Source organism: Pseudophryne corroboree, chromosome 1 (assembly GCF_028390025.1).
Source record: "Pseudophryne corroboree isolate aPseCor3 chromosome 1, aPseCor3.hap2, whole genome shotgun sequence".
NCBI lineage: Eukaryota > Metazoa > Chordata > Amphibia > Anura > Myobatrachidae > Pseudophryne > Pseudophryne corroboree.
This window is the reverse complement of record NC_086444.1, coordinates 591,518,876-591,543,541: the sequence shown is the minus strand read 5'-3', so window position 1 is coordinate 591,543,541 and position 24,666 is coordinate 591,518,876. Positions and strand designations below refer to the sequence as shown.

Here is a 24,666-nt window from a genome sequence, read left to right as displayed (position 1 = left end):
TCTAGTCCACCTTAGGCAGTTCCCATCAATTTGCAAACTGCGTGAAGACTTCCTGATGAAGTCCCCACTTTCCCGGGTGGAGGTCGTGCCTGCTGAGGAAGTCTGCTTCCCAGTTGTCCACTCCCGGAATGAACACTGCTGACAGTGCGCTTACTTGATTCTCCGCCCAGCGAAGAATTCAGGTGGCTTCTACCCTCGCCACCCTGCTCCTTGTGCCGCCTTGGCGGTTTACATGAACCCCTGCGGTCTGACTGGATCAGAACCGGTTGGTCGCGAAGCAGGATCTCCGCTTGACTTAGGGCGTGGTATATGGCCCTTAGTTCCAGGATATTGGTGTGAAGGCAAGTCTGTTGACTTGACCACAGACCTTGGAAATTTCTTTCCTGTGTAACTGCCCCCCACCCTCGGAGGCTTGCATCCGTGGTCACCAGGATCCAGTCCTGAATGCCGAATCTGCGGCCCTTATGAAGGTGAGCCCTCTGCAGCCACCACAGGAGACACACCCTGGCCCTGGGGGATAGGGTGATTAACCGATGCCTCTGAAGAGGTGATCCGGACCACTTGTCCAGTAAGTCCCCTTGGAAGGTCCTCGCATGGAACCTGCCTAAGGGGATGGCCTCGTATGATGCCACCATCCTTCCCAGGACTCGAGTGCAGTGATGCACTGACACCTGTTTTGGTTTTAATAGATTCCTGACCAGTGTCATGAGCTCCTGAGCTCTCTCTATCGGGAGCAGGGCCGGTGCAAGGTTTCTCGGCACCCTAGGCAAAAGTTCTGCCTACTGCCCCTTCCCCCTAACCGGCCTTCAGGTGAAAAGCATACTGCTGCTCTCCCCCAACCCCAGTCTGTTGCATGGCTGCTCTCTTCTCCCCATCTCCATAGTCTGTGTGGATTGTTGCTGCTCTCACCCCCTCCCCTACTCTTTTAAATGTCTTCTGTTCTATACCCTCTACCATCTGTGTTCATGCTGCTGCTCATCCACCCCAGATAGTGTGCATGCTTGCTGCTCAGCTCAGCTCACGCCCCCCCAAGACTGCTGCTCTCCCCCTCTTTCCTTATCAAATGCGGACAGTGCACTATGTAGCCATCTCACCTGCAGGCTGCGATGCAGAGTTGGGACTGAGTAGTCTGTGAAAGAGCCTGGAACGAAGAGCAGCACTTCATGTCACCCTGAAATACAGGAGCTTGGCAGTCATGACTATTGTAGATACGAGTGCTGGGGGGATTGCGGCAGTTGTGAGAGGTAGGACCACGCTACCTTTTTCATGCAGCTATAGCAGGCCCCCCCCTCAGGTCCCGGCGCCCCTAGGCAGCTGCCTAAAGCTGCCTAGTGGAAGATGCGGCCCTGATCGGGAGATAAACCCTTTTCTGGTCTGTGTCTAGGATCGTGCCTAGGAGAGGCAGATGAGCTGTAGCAACCAACTGCGACTTTGGAATATATAGAATCCAGCCGTGTTGCCGTTACACTTCCAGAGAAAGTGATACGCTGTTCAGCAACTGCTCTCTTGATCTCGCTTTTATGAGGAGATCGTCCAAGTACGTGATAATAGTGACACCTTGCTTCCGCAGGAGCACAATCATATCCGCCATTACCATGGTGAATATTCTCGGGGCCGTGGAGAGACCAAACGGCAACATCTGAAATTGGTAATGATGATCCCGTACCGCGATTCTGAGGTACGCCTAATGAGGTGGATAAATGGGGACCTGAAGGTATGCATCCCTTATGTCCCGATTCACAATAAAGTCTCCCCCTTTTTAGGCTTGCACTGACCGCTCTTAGCGATTCCATCTTGAACTTGAACCTTCTCAGGTATATGTTCAGGGATTTTTAATTCAATATGGGTCTGACCGAACCGTCTGGTTTCGGGATTACAACATGGTCGAATAATAACACCCTCTTGTTGAAGGAGGGGACCCTTGACCACCACCTGTTAAAGATACAATTTGTGAATTGCAGTTAACACTGGCTCCCTCTCTTGGGGGAAGCCCGCAGGGCCGTCGGTGAGGGGTCTCTTCTCACAGTCCAGCTTGTATCCCTGAGACACAATATCTATTGCCCAGGGATCGAACAGGGAGTGAACCACTTGTGGCTGAACTTACGAAGGCGTGTCCCCACCGGGCCTAGCTCCGCCTGTGGAGCCCCAGCGACATTGGTGGATTTTTGTAGTGGCCGGGGCGGACTTCTGTTCCTGGGAACTAGCTGCCCGGCTCTGACAAGAAAGGACGCACCTCAGACTTTCTTGTTTCTTTATTCTAAAGGCTGCATTTAATAATGTCATGCTTTCTTAGGCTGTGCAGGAATATAAGGCAAACTAGCAGAATTTGCCAGCTATAGCTGTGGAGACCAGGCCCAAGAACCCTTCTCCACACAATCCTCAGCCTTCCATATGCCTCTTAAGTCGGCATCATCTGTCCAATGCATATTCTACAGGACACGTCAAGCAGAGATCGACATAGCTTTGACTCTAGGACCCAGTATACTCATGTCTCTTTGGGCATGCTTTATAACTATATATCTATCACTTAAGACAGCATCTTTAATATATTTATATTGCATACTAGGGTCTCATCTCTGCTGATAAGGTACCTGTCCACGCTGCCACAGCGCTATAAACCCATGCCGACACAATCGCCGGTCTGGGTAGTATACTAGAATGTGCACGCTATCTGCAGGATCCCTGAGAATAGCAAGTGCTACCGTCTGTGTAAACAGGACACCCCAGGGGAAGATTCTCAACATATCCTGGCCCTAGTGGGGAAAGGATACAGCCTGAGAATTCTCTTGTGGGAAGCTGCAGTCTCTTGTCTGGAGATTCCCGCTCTTTTTCCTCATGAGAGGAGGGAAATTTACCTCAGCATTCTTCCCCTTAAACATGTGTACTCTCGTGTCAGGGACAGATGAGTCATCAGTGATATGCAAATCATCTATTATTTCAATAATCATATATTGAATACCTTATAACCATCTTGGCTGTAACTTTGCATTATCGTAGTCGACAGTGGAGTTAAACTCAATGTCGATACCAGTGTTTGTTATTATGGATAGTGAGCATTGAGAGACTCTGAAAGTCTCTGTGACATAGGGACAGACATGGGTAGATTTCCTGTCTGTTCCCTAACCTTTTGTGCAATAAATTCTCCTTAGCACTTACACATATCCAAACAGGTGTCGGCGTTGTCGACGGAGACACCCTCTCACACACATATCCGCTCTATCACCTCCTTAGAGGAGCCTTTTACCTCAGACATGTCGACACACGCGTACCGACACACCACACACACAGGGGATGCTCTATTTGAGTACAGTTCCCCCACAAGGCCCTTTGGAGAGACAGAGAGAGAGTATGCCAGCACACATCCCAGCGCTATATAACCCAGGGATTACACTACAACTCAGTGTTTACCCAGCAGCTGCTGTATATACAAATTTTGCGCCTAAATTTATGTGCCCCCCCCCCCCCCCCCCCCTCTCTTTTCACCCTTTGTGTACCAGGATACTGCAGGGGAGAGCCTGGGGAGCTTCATTCCAGCGGAGCTGTGAAGAGAAAATGGCGCTGGTGTGCTGAGGAAGAAGGCCCGGCCCCCTCAGCGGCGGGCTTCTGTCCTGTTTCTGACTAAAAATGGCGGGGGTTTTACACATATACAGTCACAGACTGTATTATGTGTATATATTGCCAAAAGGTATTCTTATTGCTGCCCAGCGCGCCCCCCCCCGAGCGCCCTGCACCCTACAGTGACCGGAGTGTGTGGTGTGCAGTGGGAGCAATGGCGCACAGCTGCAGTGCTGTGCGCTACCTTAATGAAGACCGGAGTCTTCTGCCGCCGATTTCATCTCCTTCTTCTGTCTTCTGGCTCTGCAAGGGGGACGGCGGCGCGGCTCCGGGAACGGACGATCGAGGTCAGGCCCTGTGTTCGAACCCTCTGGAGCTAATGGTGTCCAGTAGCCTAAGAAGCACAAGCTAGCTGCACGCAGGTAGGTTTGCTTCTCTCCCCTCAGTAGCAGTGAGTCTGTTGCCAGCAGATCTCACTGAGAATAAAAAACCTAACAAATACTTTCTTTCTAGCAAGCTCAGGAGAGCCCACTAGGTGCATCCAGCTCTGGCCGGGCACAGATTCTAACTGAGGTCTGGAGGAGGGGCATAGAGGGAGGAGCCAGTGAACACCAGATAGTACCTAATCTTTCTTTTAGAGTGCCCAGTCTCCTGCGGAGCCCGTCTATTCCCGTGGTCCTTACGGAGTTCCCAGCATCCACTAGGACGTCAGAGAAATATATATATATATATATATATATATATATACATACATACATAGGTGGAGAGGCACTCAGTGATGCTGTGCAGCTGCCGGGGTGCCGTTCCTGCAGACGATATACAGAAGATCCCATGTGCATGGGAAGGATGGCACTCCACGGACTTCTTAAATAGAGTAATTTTTATTGGGATCTTATAATAAGAATTTACTTACCGATAATTCTATTTCTCATAGTCCGTAGTGGATGCTGGGGACTCCGAAAGGACCATGGGGAATAGCGGCTCCGCAGGAGACTGGGCACAAAAGTAAAAGCTTTAGGACTACCTGGTGTGCACTGGCTCCTCCCCCTATGACCCTCCTCCAAGCCTCAGTTAGGATACTGTGCCCGGACGAGCGTACACAATAAGGAAGGATTTTGAATCCCGGGTAAGACTCATACCAGCCACACCAATCACACCGTACAACTTGTGATCTGAACCCAGTTAACAGCATGATAACAGAGGAGCCTCTGAAAAGATGGCTCACAACAATAATAACCCGATTTTTGTAACAATAACTATGTACAAGTATTGCAGACAATCCGCACTTGGGATGGGCGCCCAGCATCCACTATGGACTATGAGAAATAGAATTATCGGTAACTAAATTCTTATTTTCTCTGACGTCCTAGTGGATGCTGGGGACTCCGAAAGGACCATGGGGATTATACCAAAGCTCCCAAACGGGCGGGAGAGTGCGGATGACTCTGCAGCACCGAATGAGAGAACTCAAGGTCCTCCTCAGCCAGGGTATCAAATTTGTAGAATTTAGCAAACGTGTTTGCCCCTGACCAAGTAGCTGCTCGGCAAAGTTGTAAAGCCGAGACCCCTCGGGCAGCCGCCCAAGATGAGCCCACTTTCCGTGTGGAATGGGCTTTTACAGATTTTGGCTGTGGCAGGCCTGCCACAGAATGTGCAAGCTGAATTGTACTACAAATCCAACGAGCAATAGTCTGCTTAGAAGCAGGAGCACCCAGCTTGTTGGGTGCATACAGGATAAACAGCGAGTCAGATTTTCTGACTCCAGCTGTCCTGGAAACATATATTTTCAGGGCCCTGACTACGTCCAGCAACTTGGAATCCTCCAAGTCCCTAGTAGCCGCAGGTACCACAATAGGCTGGTTTAAGTGAAACGCTGAAACCACCTTAGGGAGAAATTGAGGACGAGTCCTCAATTCTGCCCTGTCCGTATGAAAAATTAGGTAAGGGCTTTTATAGGATAAAGCCGCCAATTCTGAGACACGCCTGGCTGAAGCCAGGGCTAACAGCATTACCACTTTCCATGTGAGATATTTTAAGTCCACAGTGGTGAGTGGTTCAAACCAATGTGATTTTAGGAACCCCATAACTACATTGAGATCCCAAGGTGCCACTGGTGGCACAAAAGGAGGCTGTATATGCAGTACCCCCTTGACAAACGTCTGAACTTCAGGAACTGAAGCTAGTTCTTTTTGGAAGAATATCGACAGGGCCGAAATTTGAACCTTAATGGACCCTAATTTTAGGCCCATAGACAGTCCTGTTTGCAGGAAATGCAGGAAACGACCCAGTTGAAATTCCTCTGTAGGGGCCTTCCTGGCCTCACACCACGCAACATATTTACGCCAAATACGGTGATAATGTTGCACAGTTACATCCTTCCTGGCTTTGATCAGGGTAGGGATGACTTCATCCGGAATGCCTTTTTCCTTCAGGATCCGGCGTTCAACCGCCATGCCGTCAAACGCAGCCGCGGTAAGTCTTGGAACAGACAGGGTCCCTGCTGGAGCAGGTCCTTTCTTAGAGGTAGAGGCCACGGGTCTTCCGTGAGCATCTCTTGAAGTTCTGGGTACCAAGTCCTTCTTGGCCAATCCGGAGCCACGAGTATAGTCCTTACTCCTCTCCTTCTTATGATTCTCAGTACCTTGGGTATGAGAGGCAGAGGAGGGAACACATACACTGACTGGTACACCCACGGTGTTACCAGAGCGTCCACAGCTATTGCCTGAGGGTCCCTTGACCTGGCGCAATATCTGTCCAGTTTTTTGTTGAGGCGGGACGCCATCATGTCCACCTTTGGTTTTTCCCAACGGTTCACAATCATGTGGAAGACTTCTGGGTGAAGTCCCCACTCCCCCGGGTGGAGGTCGTGTCTGCTGAGGAAGTCTGCTTCCCAGTTGTCCACTCCCGGAATGAACACTGCTGACAGTGCTATCACATGATTTTCCGCCCAGCGAAGAATCCTTGCAACTTCCGTCATTGCCCTCCTGCTTCTTGTGCCGCCCTGTCTGTTTACGTGGGCGACTGCCGTGATGTTGTCCGACTGGATCAACACCGGCTGACCCTGAAGCAGAGGCCTTGCCTGACTTAGGGTATTGTAAATGGCCCTTAGTTCCAGGATATTTATGTGAAGTGACGTTTCCATGCTTGACCACAAGCCCTGGAAATTTCTTCCCTGTGTGACTGCTCCCCAGCCTCTCAGGCTGGCATCCGTGGTCACCAGGACCCAGTCCTGAATGCCGAATCTGCGGCCCTCTAGAAGATGAGCACTCTGTAACCACCACAGGAGAGACACCCTTGTCCTTGGAGACAGGGTTATCCGCTGATGCATTTGAAGATGCGATCCGGACCATTTGTCCAGCAGATCCCACTGAAAAGTTCTTGCGTGGAATCTGCCGAATGGAATCGCTTCGTAAGAAGCCACCATTTTTCCCAGGACCCTTGTGCATTGATGCACTGACACTTGGCCTGGTTTTAGGAGGTTCCTGACTAGGTCGGATAACTCCCTGGCTTTCTCCTCCGGGAGAAACACCTTTTTCTGGACTGTGTCCAGAATCATCCCTAGGAACAGCAGACGTGTCGTCGGAATCAGCTGCGATTTTGGAATATTTAGAATCCACCCGTGCTGTCGTAGTACTACTTGAGATAGTGCTACTCCAACCTCTAACTGTTCTCTGGACCTTGCCCTTATCAGGAGATCGTCCAAGTAAGGGATAATTAAGACGCCTTTTCTTCGAAGAAGAATCATCATTTCGGCCATTACCTTGGTAAAGACCCGGGGTGCCGTGGACAATCCAAACGGCAGCGTCTGAAACTGATAGTGACAGTTCTGTACCACAAACCTGAGGTACCCTTGGTGAGAAGGGCAAATTGGGACATGGAGGTAAGCATCCTTGATGTCCAGAGACACCATATAGTCCCCTTCTTCCAGGTTCGCTATCACTGCTCTGAGTGACTCCATCTTGAATTTGAACCTTTGTATGTAAGTGTTCAAGGATTTCAGATTTAAAATAGGTCTCACCGAGCCGTCCGGCTTCGGTACCACAAACAGCGTGGAATAATACCCCTTTCCCTGTTGTAGGAGGGGTACCTTGATTATCACCTGCTGGGAATACAGCTTGTGAATGGCTTCCAATACCGCCTCCCTGTTGGAGGGAGACGTTGGTAAAGCAGACTTCAGGAACCGGCGAGGGGGAGACGTCTCGAATTCCAATTTGTACCCCTGAGATACTACCTGCAGGATCCAGGGGTCCACTTGCGAGTGAGCCCACTGCACGCTGAAATTCTTGAGACGGGCCCCCACCGTGCCTGAGTCCGCTTGTAAGGCCCCAGCGTCATGCTGAGGACTTGGCAGAAGCGGGGGAGGGCTTCTGTTCCTGGGAAGAGGCTGCCTGCTGCAGTCTTTTTCCCCTTCCTCTGCCCCGGGGCAGATATGAGTGGCCTTTTGCCCGCTTGCCCTTATGGGGACGAAAGGACTGAGCCTGAAAAGACGGTGTCTTTTTCTGCTGAGAGGTGACCTGGGGTAAAAAGGTGGATTTCCCAGCCGTTGCCGTGGCCACCAGGTCCGATAGACCGACCCCAAATAACTCCTCCCCTTTATACGGCAATACTTCCATATGCCGTTTGGAATCCGCATCACCTGACCACTGTCGCGTCCATAACCCTCTTCTGGCAGAAATGGACAGCGCACTTACTCTTGATGCCAGAGTGCAAATATCCCTCTGTGCATCTCGCATATATAGAAATGCATCCTTTAAATGCTCTATAGTCAATAATATACTGTCCCTGTCCAGGGTATCAATATTTTCAGTCAGGGAATCCGACCAAGCCACCCCAGCACTGCACATCCAGGCTGAGGCGATTGCTGGTCGCAGTATAATACCAGTATGTGTGTATATACTTTTTAGGATATTTTCCAGCTTCCTATCAGCTGGTTCCTTGAGGGCGGCCGTATCAGGAGACGGTAACGCCACTTGTTTTGATAAGCGTGTGAGCGCCTTATCTACCCTAGGGGGTGTTTCCCAACGCGCCCTAACCTCTGGCGGGAAAGGGTTTAATGCCAATAATTTTTTAGAAATTAGCAGTTTTTTATCGGGGGAAACGCACGCTTCATCACACACCTCATTTAATTCATCTGATTCAGGAAAAACTACGGGTAGTTTTTTCACACCCTACATAATACCCTTTTTTGTGGTACTTGTAGTATCAGAAATGTTCAAAACCTCCTTCATTGCCGTGATCATGTAACGTGTGGCCCTACTGGAAAATACGTTTGTTTCCTCACCGTCGACACTGGAGTCAGTGTCCGTGTCTGGGTCTGTGTCGACCATCTGAGGTAACGGGCGCTTTAGAGCCCCTGATGGTGTTTGAGACGCCTGTACAGGTAATAACTGATTTGCCGGCTGTCTCATGTCGTCAACAGTCTTTTGTAAAGTGCTGACACTATCACGTAATTCCTTCCATAAGACCATCCAGTCAGGTGTCGACTCCCTAGGGGGTGACATCACTATTACAGGCAATTGCTCCGCCTCCATACCATTTTCCTCCTCATACATGTCGACACAACGTACCGACACACAGCACACACACAGGGAATGCTCTGATAGAGGACAGGACCCCACTAGCCCTTTGGGGAGACAGAGGGAGAGTTTGCCAGCACACACCAGAGCGCTATATATATACAGGGATAACCTTATATAAGTGTTTTTCCCTTATATAGCTGCTGTATAGATTTATCTGCCAAATTAGTGCCCCCCCCCCTCTCTTGTTTTACCCTGTTTCTGTAGTGCAGGACTGCAGGGGAGAGTCAGGGAGCTTCCCTCCAATGGAGCTGTGAGGAAAAATGGCGCCAGTGTGCTGAGGAGATAGGCTCCGCCCCCTTCTCGGCGGCCTTTCTCCCGCTTTTTTAAGGAAAAATTGGCAGGGGTTAAATGCATCCATATAGCCCAGGAGCTATATGTGATGTATTTTTTGCCATATAAGGTGTTTTTATTGCGTCTCAGGGCGCCCCCCCCCAGCGCCCTGCACCCTCAGTGACCGGAGTGTGAAGTGTGCTGAGAGCAATGGCGCACAGCTGCGGTGCTGTGCGCTACCTTATTGAAGACAGGACGTCTTCTGCCGCCGATTTTCCGGACCTCTTCAGTCTTCTGGCTCTGTAAGGGGGCCGGCGGCGCGGCTCTGGGACCCATCCATGGCTGGGCCTGTGATCGTCCCTCTGGAGCTAATGTCCAGTAGCCTAAGAAGCCCAATCCACTCTGCACGCAGGTGAGTTCGCTTCTTCTCCCCTTAGTCCCTCGGTGCAGTGAACCTGTTGCCAGCAGGATTCACTGAAAATAAAAAACCTATACTTAAACTTTTTTACTAAGCAGCTCAGGAGAGCCACCTAGTGAGCACCCTTCTCGTTCGGGCACAAAAATCTAACTGAGGCTTGGAGGAGGGTCATAGGGGGAGGAGCCAGTGCACACCAGGTAGTCCTAAAGATTTTACTTTTGTGCCCAGTCTCCTGCGGAGCCGCTATTCCCCATGGTCCTTTCGGAGTCCCCAGCATCCACTAGGACGTCAGAGAAATATATATATATACAGGTTGAGTCTCCCTTATCCAAAATGCTTGGGACCAGAGGTATTTTGGATATGGGATTTTTCCGTATTTTGGAATAATTGCCTACCATAATAAGATATCATGGTGATGGGACCTAAATCTAAGCACAGAATGCATTTATGTTTCATATACACCTTATACACACAGCCTGAAGGTAATTTTAGCCAATATTTTTTATAACTTTGTGCATTAAACAAAGTGTGTGTACATTCACACAATTCATTTATGTTTCATATACACCTTATACACACAGCCTGAAGGACATTTAATACAATATTTTTAATAACTTTGTGTATTAAACAACGTTTGTGTATATTGAGCCATCAGAAAACAAAGGTTTCACTATCTCACTCTCACTCAAAAAAGTCTGTATTTCTGAATATTCCGTATTTCGGAATATTTGGATATGGGATACTCAACCTGTATATGTATATATATATATATATATATATATATATAACATTTTGCAGGATTGGAGAAGCAGCAATAGGTCTGATGGGATCCAGCCCAGGTTTTAGCTGAGTCTGTTATGAGCCACAGCTGGGCTAATCACTACAACTTGTCTGCTACCTTTAAAAAATGTGTTTGTTCAGTGGGTCATTGCTCCTGATGCCAGTATGTGGCCAGGCAATATGTTTGGGGTATGTGTTACGTTAGGAGACATTTGGAATCTGTCCTACTAGTGCTTATTATAACTTGGAATGTTGTGCTGCTGTTTAAAGCCTGTCTGTAAAACCTGATCGGCAAAACCTGCATGTACTCTGTAACCTGCCTGAGGTGGAAATAAAGTGAGTCGGACTGTACCTCTGTCTATGTGAATCTGTCACATTTTATAAAATGGATGGTCTTTATTAAAAAATGGCAGAAAAAATATGTGTTCTCAATATGTACTTAGTTTGTAATACAGGAAAATTAATAATGGGCCAACTATTTGAACCTCTGCTAATGGAAAAGCCACATTTTATATGTACTACAGATACAAGTTCCAAAACTAAATAGACCCTATTTTTTCCTGCAGAGAAAAAAGCCAATAGTCATCAAATAGGATGAGCAGTTTGTGGGAAATGTAGGATATGCCTACAAATGCCCTAACAGTTGTACTGATGTATATAGCACTTTCCACAGCACAGAGTGTGCTTTTTGTATAAAGGAATATTTTTAATTATCATAGATAAAGCATTAAGAAAGTATAAATCTCATTGTATGTATTGCCTTAATACTCTTTTTTTAACTGGTTGGGATTGAAATGTCGGCAGGCCAGATTCCCAAATATTGGAATCCCGACGGAATGCCAATGGACCCAGCATTACATTTCTTTATCAAATTTTTTGTCAATATGTAATCTCTAATTAACCCTTGTGAGTGCATCTATTTAAATTTGCTTTGCAGTGCCTGACAACTGTAGATTAGAGCTAGGCACTTCAGGTGCTGGGGACTTACATATCCCAGAATGCTCAGCCACAGTTTTTCATTATAGTATGCTAAAACTGTGACAGGGCATGCTGGAATTTGTAGCTCCACATGAGTTGTAGTGCCATATATTGCCTAGCCCTGTTGTAGAAAATTCTCTAGGTGAACTTTTGAAACAATAATAAATGTGCCTTCAGCACTTGATCTACGTTAGGTCTCTCTTTCACCGCTCCACGTCTCTGTTGAAATGGCTTAGGTTCACAAGTAAGCAAATTGCTCTGAAAATTGTTCAGGTATTGGATTCAACAATCCTTATACTTGCATAGTTTCCATTGTGGTTTGGTAATCCTCTATTTAGAATGCAGTAATATTAGCAAATTCATGAATACTCCCATCTCAGGGGCCCTTAAGTAAGGTTTTCCCTTATTTTGCTTTTCATACAAGCTTTCCTGTCAGAGAAGGGGGCAGGTACTCTCTGAGGGAATGGCCTTGCTAGGCTCACCTAACCACACCCCCTTGGCAAGCAGTGCCTCTTAGCAGCAGGAGCAGCATATAGCTCCTACATAGGGCAACAATGGAGCACAGCTGTGCCCCCACTTGACCACATCTCCCAGCCCTCCTCACAGATTTCAAAACCATAAAGTTAATTGCTAGAACCTACCAAATGAACTTGCATTGGCAGAAAATAAAAGTGTCTATTATTAGCCTTAAACATTGTTTTAAATTCCAGGAATAGACCATTTTATCTGATTATGGTGCTCCCAGACGGGACATGATTACAGCAGCAAGATACAGTATGTGCTTACCAAAGTCACTTTGACAATAATGTTTCCTCCTCTGCGCTCTGCCGTTGAGCTGCACACACTTCTGGCAGCGTCTGTCTAGAAAAGTAAAAAGATAATAATCTCCGAAACGTTTTGGAAACTAATGAGGAGGAAAGGGATCTAGGAGTCACTATTTCAGGTGACTTAAAGGAAGGTAAGCAATGCATACCTCTCAACACCTGGAGGCTGCAAAGTGGGACTTTTTGGCGCAGCCAAAAAGGGAGCATGGGCTATGGAAATGGGGGAGTGGCTTCGCGGGAGTCCCTTGATCACGAGCCGCGCCCGCTATTTTCGTCACTGTGAGGGCATACCCATTACTCTATGAGCTGCTGGCATGCCCCCAGTCCCTCTGTCTCCCTGCAATAAATGCTGTGTGAATGCGCACAGCGTCTATTCACTGCTGCTCTGCTAAGCAAAGCAGGGAGTAACAGGGGCCGCCCAACTACACTGCCCCCCCCTACTGCGGGACACCGCGGCCCGCGGGTGGGACAGTGGGACACTCCCCCAAAAATCGGACTGTCCTGCAAAAATTAGGATGCTATTTTCTGAAGGCATGCGACCCCAAGGTGATTGATAGCGGTGACCATTCGGGGGCAGAGTTTTGCGGATGTGGCGACCAAAACGGGGATGTGTTGTGAGCGTTTTTGAGGCGGCTGCGTGACATCATACGTAGCCGCCCCATTAAAAGAAAATGTCGGCAGACAACCTGCCAGCACAGCGAGGCTGCACAGGCAGGGGTTGACCTTAAATCAATGCGTCCGCAATAAAGTTCAGGTCTGAATCAGTCCCTAACACTTTGCGTAATAAGAGGGGTACATTTTAATCATTACATAAATAAGGTGCACCTGATTTCTCAGCTTCATTTCTTACTGCCCCCACCGTGGCTATTTGGCTGCTGGATGTAGGTGTGCGTACCCAGGCGTCTAAACCCATATCCATAGGCTGATATGATCTATCCATACTCTGCTGTGCTTGGAAATCCCTCTGGATGTTGTAGTACCTCTCCTTAGGCAGCCAATACTCATAATGAATGCCTGGGTTTTGTTCCTGAAAGAGAACCTGAAAAAAGTGTAATAAAGAGTTACAAATCAGGGGCTGCTATGAATGATCCCACAACTGGACTAGGCTAAAGTCTATTAGAAAATAATAAATGATGCTCCCTTATTTTGGGGGTTCTTCAGGTTTGTTAGCAATTGGGCAAAATCATGTTGCACTGCAGGTGGGGCAGATGTGCAGAGAGATTTAGATTTAAATTTGGGTGGATGTATTGTTTCTGTGCAGGGTAAATACTGGCTGATTAATTTCTACACTGCAATTTAGATTTCAGTTTTAACACACACCACCCAAACCTAAATCTCTGCACGTTACATTTGCCCCACCTGCAGTGCACATGGTTTTGCCCAATTGCTAACTTTTTTGGATTGCTAACAAACCTGAATAAGGACTTTTGGGGGTCATTCCGACCCGATCGCTCGCTGCAGTTTGTCGCAGCACAGCGATCGGGTTGGAACTGCGCATGCGCCAGCGCTCCAGTGCGCCGGCGCATGACAGCTTTCGTTACCTAGCGATCGCCTCTGAGACAGAGGCGGTCGCTAGGCGGGAGGGGGCTGAACGGTGGCGTTAAGGGACCATTGGGGGGGCGGGCCGCGACGAGCAACTCCCGGCCAGCCGCAGGAGCAGCGCTGGCCGGGAGTTACTCCTCAAATACAAAGGCATCGCCACTATGCGATGCGTTTGTATTTGTGCGGGGGGGGGGGGGGGGGGGGGGGGCGGACTGACATGCGGAGCAGACTATCCCTGTGCTGGGCGTCCCCCCGCATGTCAGGGAACATGATCGTAGCTGTGCTAAATTTAGCACAGCTACGATAAACTCGGAATGATCCCCTTTATACGATGCTGAAAATCCCGACAGGGAAAGGCACGTATACTAACCTTCCCCCATTGCTCCCTAACCTTCCCTTCTAGCATCTAACCCCTAAGCCACCCCAGGGGTACCTAAACACCCGCCCCCCCCTCTGCCTAAACCTAACCCCCCTGACCCTAACTCTCCCCCCGCAACCAAAACTCCCCCCACCCCCTCTCCTGCAGCTTGGTTCATAATCTTTCGGGATCCCGGTGGTTGGGATTCCGGTATTGTGCTTTATTTGGAAGCCGGTGTTGGCATTCCGAGTAGTGTTGGGATTCCGGCATCTGTATTTCGATTGCCGGGATCCTGACCAGATCCCATTTCATACATGTTCTCCCTACAAAGGTTTTGTACACCTTCACCTTAAGTGGGATTGTGGGTCCATAAGGACATAAATATGGTGGACAAAGTAAAGTCCTGACTAATATGACTATAAAGGAGCACATCTCTGCCTGGCCAGTGTTCACCTAGATGCATTCTGCAACTTTTATCAGCGGAAGCAAACTTTTGCACCCCCGACAAATGCTGCTTCCATGATGCAGACATTTTCATAATCACTTGCAAATAGGGGCAGGTTAAGGCCCAGGTTTATCAAGCCTTGGAGAGTGATAAATACAGTAGCATGGTGCTAAAGTACCAACCAATCAACTCCTTGCACAAGTGCCCAGACGGAGAGACAGCGCAGCGTGTTCTCTCCTACCATTAATATCAGTAATACCCCTTTTACAATTAACTTTTGACCCGGGGTTATTGTTGGGTCTACCCAGGTCACAGCTTGGTGTAAAAGGATCCTTGAAAAATAACCCAGGTCAAGTGACCAGGGAATCTTACCCTGGTAGCTATCAGCGTTGGACCCAGGTAACGATGCAGTGTAAATTCCAGTGTTATACAACCCTGGTTATGCTTAAAAGCTGTTGATTGGCTGTGTATGCAGAGGTCCACCTCAAAGGAGGGTCTGTGAGTGACAAACACGCCAGACCGGGGTTCAGTGTAATACCCCTTTCTCTAACGTCCTAGTGGATGCTGGGGACTCCGTAAGGACCATAGGGAATAGCGGGCTCCGCAGGAGACTGGGCACTCTAAAGAAAGATTTAGTACTATCTGGTGTGCACTGGCTCCTCCCTCTATGCCCCTCCTCAAGACCTCAGTTAGAATCTGTGCCCGGCCAGAGCTGGGTGCTCCTAGTGGGCTCTCCTGAGCTTGCTAGAAAAGAAAGTATTTTGTTAGGTTTTTTATTTTCAGAGAGCTTCTGCTGGCAACAGACTCTCTGCTACGAGGGACTGAGGGGAGAGAAGCAAACCTACTCACGGCAGCTAGGTAGCGCTTCTTAGGCTACTGAACACCATTAGCTCCAGAGGGATCGAACACAGGTACCTAACCTTGATCGTCTGTTCCCGGAGCCGCGCCGCCGTCCCCCTCGCAGAGCCAGAAGAACAGAAACAGCAGAAGCATGAAGACATCGAAATCGGCGGCTGAAGACTCCTGTCTTCACTTAAGGTAGCGCACAGCACTGCAGCTGTGCGCCATTGCTCCCACAGCACACCGCACACTCCGGTCACTGTAGGGTGCAGGGCGCAGGGGGGGGCGCCCTGGGCAGCAATTAAGATACCTTTTGGCAAAATTATACATATATACAGTCAGGCACTGTATATATGTACGAGCCCCCGCCATTATTTTTACACAGAAACGGGACAGAAGCCCGCCACTGAGGGGGCGGGGCCTTCTTCCTCAGCACTCACCAGCGCCATTTTCTCTCCACAGATCCGCTGAGATAAGCTCCCCAGGCTCTCCCCTGCAATAGAAGAGGGTAAAAAGAGAGGGGGGGCATATAAATTTGGTGCAAAAACAATATATACAGCAGCTACTGGGTTAACACTAAGTTACTGTGTGATTACTGGGTCATATAGCGCTGGGGTGTGTGCTGGCATACTCTCTCTCTGTCTCTCCAAAGGGCCTTGTGGGGGAACTGTCTTCAAATAGAGCATCCCCTGTGTGTGTGGTGTGTCGGTACGTGTGTGTCGACATGTCTGAGGTAAAAGGCTCCCCTAAGGAGGAGATAGGGCAAATATGTGTGTGAGAGGGTGTCTCCGTCGACAACGCCGACACCTGTTTGGATATGTGTAAGTGCTGAGGTGAATTTATTGCACAAAAGATTAGAGAACAGACAGGAAATCTACCCATGTCTGTCCCTATGTCACAGAGACCTTCAGAGTCTCACAATGCTCACTATCCAAAATAATAAACACTGATATCGACACGGAGTTTGGCTCCAGTGTCGACTACGATAATGCAAAGCTATAGCCAAAATGGCTGAAAGGTATTCAATATATGATTATTGTAATAAAAGAGGATTTGCATATCACTGATGACTCATTTGTCCCTGACACAAGGGTACACATGTTAAGGGGAAGAAAGCTGAGGTAAATTTCCCTCCTCTCATGAGGAAAAAGAGCGGGAAACTCCAGACAAGAGACGGCAGCTTCCCACAAAAAATTGTCAAGCAGTATCCTTTCCCCACTAGGGCCAGGATGTGATGGGAATCTTCCCCTAGGGTGTCCCGTTTGCCCAGAAGGTAACACTAGCTATTCTCAGGGATCCTGCAGATAGCGTGCACTGCACATTCTAGTATACTACTCAGACCGGCTATTGTGTCGGCATGGGTTTATAGCGCTGTGGCAGCGTGGACAGGTACCTTATCAGCAGAGATTCTAGTATGCATATAGATATATATATATATATATATATATATATATATATGTATATATAGAAATATATATATATTAAAGATGCTGTCTTAAGTGATAGGTATATATATATATATATATATATCTCCACAGGTGGTCCGGCTCTCCATATTCAAATGTTACCAGCCCGGGTGCCCCCACTCCTCTTGCAATAGAACAGTCTCCGCGTGCGGCACTCCTGGGCATAAAGCAATCAACTCTTATGTAGGCATATAGGGTAACGTTTTAGTGCCCCCTTCTTTTATTATATCGATGAAAGTGCCGATATAATAAAAGAAGGGGGCACTGAAACGTTACCCTATATGCCTACATAAGAGTTGATTGCTGTATGCCCAGGAGTGCCGCACGCGGAGACTGTTCTATATATATATATATATATATTAAACATGCCCAAAGAGACATGAGTATACTGGGTCCTAGAGTCAAAGCTATGTCGATTTCTGCTTGACGTGTCCTGTAGAATATGCAATGGACAGATGATGCCGACTTAAGAGGCATGTGGAAGGCTGAGGATTGTGTGGAGAAGGGTTCTCGGACCTGGTCTCCACAGCTATAGCTGGTAATTCTGATATTTTGCCTTATATTCCTGCACAGCCTAGGAAAGCACGACATTATCAAATGCAGCCTTTCGAATAAAGAAACAAGAAAGTCCGAGGTGCGTCCTTTCTTGCCAGAGGCGGGGGCAGAGGAAAGAAGCTGCACAACACAGCTAGTTCCCAGGAACAGAAGTCCTCCCCGGCCTCTACAAAAATCCACCGCATGTCGCTGGGGCTCCACAGGCGGAGCTAGGCCCGGTGGGGGCACGCCTTCGTAAGTTCAGCCACAAGTGGGTTCACTCCCTGTTAGATCCCTGGGCAATAGATATTGTGTCTCAGGGATACAAGCTGGACTTTGAGAAGATGCCCCCTCACCGACGGCCCTGCCGGCTTCCCCCCACGAGAGGGAAACAGTGTTAACTGCAATTCATAAATTGTATCTTCAACAGGTGGTGGTCACGGTTCCCCTCCTTCAACAAGGAAGGGGTTATTATTCGACCATGTTGTAGTCCCGAAACCAGACGGTTCGGTCGGACCCAAATTGAATTTAAAATCCCTGAACATATACCTGAAAGGGTTCAAGTTCAAGTTGGAATCGCTAAGAGCGGTGATTGCAAGCCTGAAAGGGGGAGATTTTATGGTGACTCGGGACATAAAGGATGCATTCCTTCATGTCCCGATTTATCCACCTCATCAGGCGTACCTCGGAATTGCAGTACGGGATGGTCATTACCAATTTCAAACGTTGCCGTTTGGTCTCTCCACGGCCTTGAGAATATTCACCAAGGTAATGGCGGAAATGATGGTGCTCCTGCGGAAGCAAGGTGTCACTATTATCACGTACTTGGACGATCTCCTCATAAAAGCGAGATCAAGAGAGCAGTTGCTGAACAGCGTATCGCTTTTTCCGGAAGTGAAACGGCAACACGGCTGGATTCTATATATTCCAAAGTCGCAGTTGGTTCTTACAGCTCATCTGCCTCTTCAAGGCATGATCCTAGACACAGACCAGAAAAATGTTTATCTCCCGATAGAGAGAGCTCAGGAGCTCGTGACACTGGTCAGGAATCTATTAAAACTAAAACAGGTGTCAGTGCATCACTGCACTCGAGTCCTGGGAAGGAGGGTGGCATCGTACGAGGCCATTCCCTTCGGCAGGTTCCATACCTTCCAATGGGACTTACTGGACAAGTGGTCCGGATCACATCTTCGGATGCATCGGTTAATCACCCTATCCCCCAGAGCAAGGGTGTCTCTCCTGTGGTGACTGCAGAGTGCTCACCTTCTCGAAGGTCGCAGATTCGGCATTCAGGACTGGGTCCTGGTGACCACGGATGCAAGCCTCCGAGGGTGGGGGGCAGTCACACAGGGAAGAAATTTCCAAGGGCTGTGGTCAAGGCAGGAGACTTGCCTTCACATCAAAATCCTGGAACTAAGGGCCATATACAACGCCCTAAGTCAAGCGGAGACCTGCTTCGCGACCAACCGGTTCTGATCTAGTCAGACAATATCACCGCAGTGGCTCATGTAAACCGCCAAGGCGGCACAAGGAGCAGGGTGGCGATGGTAGAAGCCACCAGAATTCTTCGCTGGGCGGAGAATCACGTAAGCACACTGTCAGCAGTGTTCATTCCGGGAGTGGACAACTGGGAAGCAGACTTCCTCAGCAGGCACGACCTCCACCCGGGAGAGTGGGGACTTCACCAAGAAGTCTTCACGCAGATTGCAAATTGACGGGAACTGCCACAGGTGGACATGATGGCGTCCCGCCTCGACAAAAAGCTAAAATGGTATTGCGCCAGGTCAAGGGACCCTCAGGCGATAGCTGTGGACGCACTAGTAGCACCGTGGGTGTTCCAGTCGGTCTATGTGTTTCCTCCTCTTCCTCTCATACCAAAGGTGCTGAGAATTGTAAGAAAAAGAGGAGTGAGAACAATACGCATTGTTCCGGATTGGCCATGAAGGACTTGGTACCCGGAACGGCAAGAAATGCTCACAGAGGACCCATGGCCTCTGCCTCTCAGACAGGACCTGTTGCAACAAGGGCCCTGTCTGTTCCAAGACTTACCGCGGCTGCGTTTGACGGCATGGCGGTTGAACGCCGGATCCTAGCGGAAAAAGGCATTCCGGATGACGTTATTCCTACGCTGATAAAGGCTAGGAAGGACGTGACAGCAAAGCATTATCACCGTATATGGCGAAAATATGTGCTTGGTGTGAGGCCAGGAAGGCCCTACAGAAGAATTCCAGCTGGGTCGATTCCTGCACTTCCTACTGTCAGGAGTGACTATGGGCCTAAAATTAGGGTCCATACAGGTCCAGATTTCGGCCCTATCAATTTTCTTTCAAAGAGAACTGGCTTCACTGCCTGAGGTTCAGACGTTTGTTAAGGGAGTGCTGCATATTCAGCGCCCTTTTGTGCCACCAGTGGCACCTTGGGATCTTAACGTGGTGTCGGGTTTCCTGAAATCCCACTGGTTTGAGCCACTTAAGACTGTGGAGCTAAAGTATCTCACGTGGAAAGTGGTCATGCTGTTGGCCTTAGCTTCGGCTAGGCGTGTGTCAGAATTGGCGGCTTTTGTCATGTAAAAGCACTTAGCTGGTTTTCCAGATGGATAGGGCAGCATTGCGGACTCGTCCGCAATTTCTGCAAAAGGTGGTGTCATCTTTTCATTTGAACCAACCTATTGTGGTGCCTGCGGCTACTTGTGACTTGGAAGATTCCAAGTTGCTTGACGTAGTCCGGGCTTTGAAGAATTCTGTAACCAGAACGGCTGGGGTCAGGAAGTCTGACTCGCTGTTTATCCTGTATGCATCCAACAAAGTGGGTGCTCCTGCTTCAAAGCAAGCTATTGCTCGCTGGATCTGTAACATGATTCAGCAGGCTCATTCTGCGGCTGGATTGCCGCATCCAAAATCAGTGAAAGCCCATTCCACAAGGAAGGTGGGCTCTTCTTGGGCGGCTGCCCGAGGGGTCTCGGCATTACAGCTTTGCCGAGCTGCTACTTGGTCGGGTTCAAACACATTTGCAAAATTCTACAAGTTTGATACCCTGGCTGAGGAGGACCTTGTGTTTGCCCATTCGGTGCTGCAGAGTCATCCGCACTCTCCCGCCCGTTTGGGAGCTTTGGTATAATCCCCATGGTCCTTACGGAGTCCCCAGCATCCACTAGGACGCTAGAGAAAATAAGATTTTACTCACCGGTAAATCTATTTCTCGTAGTCCGTAGTGGATGCTGGGCGCCCGTCCCAAGTGCGGACTTCTTCTGCAATAATTGTATATAGTTATTGCTTAACTAAGGGTTATTTTATGGTTGCATCAGGTTTATCTGATGCTCTGTTTATGGTTATGTAGCATCGGTTGAGTGATGCTCAGTTGTTGTTCATACTGTTAACTGGGTAAGTTTATCACAAGTTGTACAGTGTGATTGGTGTGGCTGGTATGAGTCTTACCCTGGATTCCAAAATCCTTTCCTTGTAATGTCAGCTCTTCCGGGCACAGTTTCCTTAACTGAGGTCTGGAGGACGGGCATAGAGGGAGGAGCCAGTGCACACCAGATAGTACTAAATCTTTCTTTAGAGTGCCCAGTCTCCTGCGGAGCCCGCTATTCCCCATGGTCCTTACGGAGTCCCCAGCATCCACTACGGACTACGAGAAATAGATTTACCGGTGAGTAAAATCTTATTTCACATCGCCAATGCCGGATCCTACCCAGGAATTGGAAACAGGTCCTTCCCGGGTGGGATCCAGCATTGGACCCTAACTGCAGGCTTCCCGGGTCGGTTGCCATAGCGATGGGGGCGGAGCCGGCAGTGGGGGGGGGGGGGGCAGCGCTGGGAGATGAGCTTATCTCCGCGCCGCCTCTACCTATATAGTGAACGGGTCCACCCATTCACGCTGCCACTGACCCGGTATTCAACCAGGGAATAACTGTGCTTTATTCCCGGGTTGAATTACCGGGCCAGGCAACTCGGGAATTCGACCATGGCCCTACACACAGTACACCGACCCGTGTCAACCCGGCTATATGCCGGGTCAATACTGGGTTATTTGTGCTGTGTGAAAGGGGTATAAATGGGGCTGACCCAGGAATAACCCGGGTCCAATATGCAGTGTAAACAGTGACTGACCCTTGTCTGACCCAGGCTAGAACTGTGTCCGTAAACCTGGGTCAGACCTGGGTTTTGGGTGTAGAAGTGGTATTAGTTCTTATATTTTATAATGGGGAATATTTTCATCCTTTCTCCCTCATTTGACCAACAGCATAGCAACAAAAACAAGAGTGTAAGGCCCCTATTTATCAAGCCTTGGAGAGTGATAAATAGCACGGGGATAAAGTACCAACCAATCGGCTCCTAATTGCCATGTTACAGGCTGTGTTTGAAAAATTAGAGTTAGAAGCTGATTGGCTGGTATTTTATCACCGTGCAATTTATCACTCTCCAAGGCTTGATAAATCTGGGTCTATGATTTTAGTTTCCATATGTACTGGGTATCCGGACTCTGGGTCGACAGCACTTACATCGACGCACCTTAGCTTGACGCCTATTGGTAGACAGTGACTAGATCGACACGGCCATTAGGTCAACATGAACAAGGTCGACATGAGTTCTTAAAAAAAAAAGTAAAAAATGTTTTCATACTTTACGATCCACGTGGACTACGATTGGGAAAGGTAACCTGTGCCGAGCGCAGCGGTAGCGGAGCGAGGCACCTTGCCCGAAGCATGGTGAGTGAAGCGAGCCATGCGAGGGGACACGGTGCACTAATTGGGGATCCTCGTCACTTTACCAAGAAAACGACACAAAAAAACCCCATTAAAAAATCATGTTGACCTTTTTCCATGTCGACCATGTTCATGTCAACCTTATTGCTGCTTCAACCTATTTCCTGTGTCGACCTACTCACTGTCGAACAATAGGGGTCGACCTAGACACTGTTGACCCTGAGTCCTGTCCCATACCCATGTACTGCTACAGATGAAAAAAGTGGTTAACGGGGCTGTAGGGATTCTTTTTTTGCAATTAAACGTCCTATGAGAATTCTGCATGTGCAGGGCCGGACTGTCCATCTGATGCCAGAAGGGCCGATGGGCTGCAGAGCCGGTCCTGGCACACAGAGAGCGGGGAAAGCCGCACGCAGCGCAGCCTCCGGCCCTCTGGTCTGGCTGCCTCCCTGCCTGTCTCCATGGAAATGGAGGCATGCCGTGAGTCCACACCCCCCCTGACTCGCGGCATGCTCCTGTTAGTAGTGTCCCCGGCCCCTTTTCACGACGCGCGTTCCCCTGTCATGTGTGCACACACCCCGTGCGCGTGCATGCCAGGGCCGATTTCGCCCCCCAGTCCGTCCCTATGCATATGTATTTTATTGGTTTGCTTGCCAGACCTGCGGGCCTAATCCTGTAAACTACCCAACCAATAGAGCCAGTCTAGAGATGAGCGCCTGAAATTTTTCGGGTTTTGTGTTTTGGTTTTGGGTTCGGTTCCGCGGCCGTGTTTTGGGTTCGAACGCGTTTTGGCAAAACCTCACCGAATTTTTTTTGTCGGATTCGGGTGTGTTTTGGATTCGGGTGTTTTTTTCAAAAAACACTAAAAAACAGCTTAAATCATAGAATTTGGGGGTCATTTTGATCCCAAAGTATTATTAACCTCAAAAACCATAATTTACACTCATTTTCAGTCTATTCTGAATACCTCACACCTCACAATATTATTTTTAGTCCTAAAATTTGCACCGAGGTCGCTGTGTGAGTAAGATAAGCGACCCTAGTGGCCGACACAAACACCGGGCCCATCTAGGAGTGGCACTGCAGTGTCACGCAGGATGTCCCTTCCAAAAAACCCTCCCCAAACAGCACATGACGCAAAGAAAAAAAGAGGCGCAATGAGGTAGCTGTGTGAGTAAGATTAGCGACCCTAGTGGCCGACACAAACACCGGGCCCATCTAGGAGTGGCACTGCAGTGTCACGCAGGATGGCCCTTCCAAAAAACCCTCCCCAAACAGCACATGACGCAAAGAAAAAAAGAGGCGCAATGAGGTAGCTGTGTGAGTAAGATTAGCGACCCTAGTGGCCGACACAAACACCGGGCCCATCTAGGAGTGGCACTGCAGTGTCACGCAGGATGGCCCTTCCAAAAAACCCTCCCCAAACAGCACATGACGCAAAGAAAAAAAGAGGCGCAATGAGGTAGCTGTGTGAGTAAGATTAGCGACCCTAGTGGCCGACACAAACACCGGGCCCATCTAGGAGTGGCACTGCAGTGTCACGCAGGATGTCCCTTCCAAAAAACCCTCCCCAAACAGCACATGACGCAAAGAAAAAAAGAGGCGCAATGAGGTAGCTGTGTGAGTAAGATTAGCGACCCTAGTGGCCGACACAAACACCGGGCCCATCTAGGAGTGGCACTGCAGTGTCACGCAGGATGTCCCTTCCAAAAAACCCTCCCCAAACAGCACATGACGCAAAGAAAAAAAGAGGCGCAATGAGGTAGCTGTGTGAGTAAGATTAGCGACCCTAGTGGCCGACACAAACACCGGGCCCATCTAGGAGTGGCACTGCAGTGTCACGCAGGATGTCCCTTCCAAAAAACCCTCCCCAAACAGCACATGACGCAAAGAAAAAAAGAGGCGCAATGAGGTAGCTGACTGTGTGAGTAAGATTAGCGACCCTAGTGGCCGACACAAACACCGGGCCCATCTAGGAGTGGCACTGCAGTGTCACGCAGGATGTCCCTTCCAAAAAAAACCTCCCCAATCAGCACATGATGCAAAGAAAAAGAAAAGAAATAAGAGGTGCAAGATGGAATTGTCCTTGGGCCCTCCCACCCACCCTTATGTTGTATAAACAAAACAGGACATGCACACTTTAACCAACCCATCATTTCAGTGACAGGGTCTGCCACACGACTGTGACTGATATGACGGGTTGGTTTGGACCCCCCCCAAAAAAGAAGCAATTAATCTCTCCTTGCACAAACTGGCTCTACAGAGGCAAGATGTCCACCTCATCTTCACCCTCCGATATATCACCGTGTACATCCCCCTCCTCACAGATTATCAATTCGTCCCCACTGGAATCCACCATCTCAGCTCCC

General features: G+C 49.0%; 1 protein-coding gene across 2 annotated transcripts in view; it reads right to left on the bottom strand.

The window, feature by feature from the left end:
• Positions 1-24,666, bottom strand: part of LOC134900568 (ADAMTS-like protein 5) — a 186,505-nt gene that overhangs the window by 34,901 nt on the left and 126,938 nt on the right. For both annotated transcript variants that reach the window (XM_063914250.1, XM_063914249.1), the window contains 2 exons: positions 13,230-13,443; positions 12,367-12,441 (listed from right to left, as the gene is read on the bottom strand). In XM_063914250.1, coding sequence (XP_063770320.1) covers positions 12,367-12,441; positions 13,230-13,443 — 289 coding nt within the window. The remainder of the gene's footprint in view (positions 1-12,366; positions 12,442-13,229; positions 13,444-24,666) is intronic.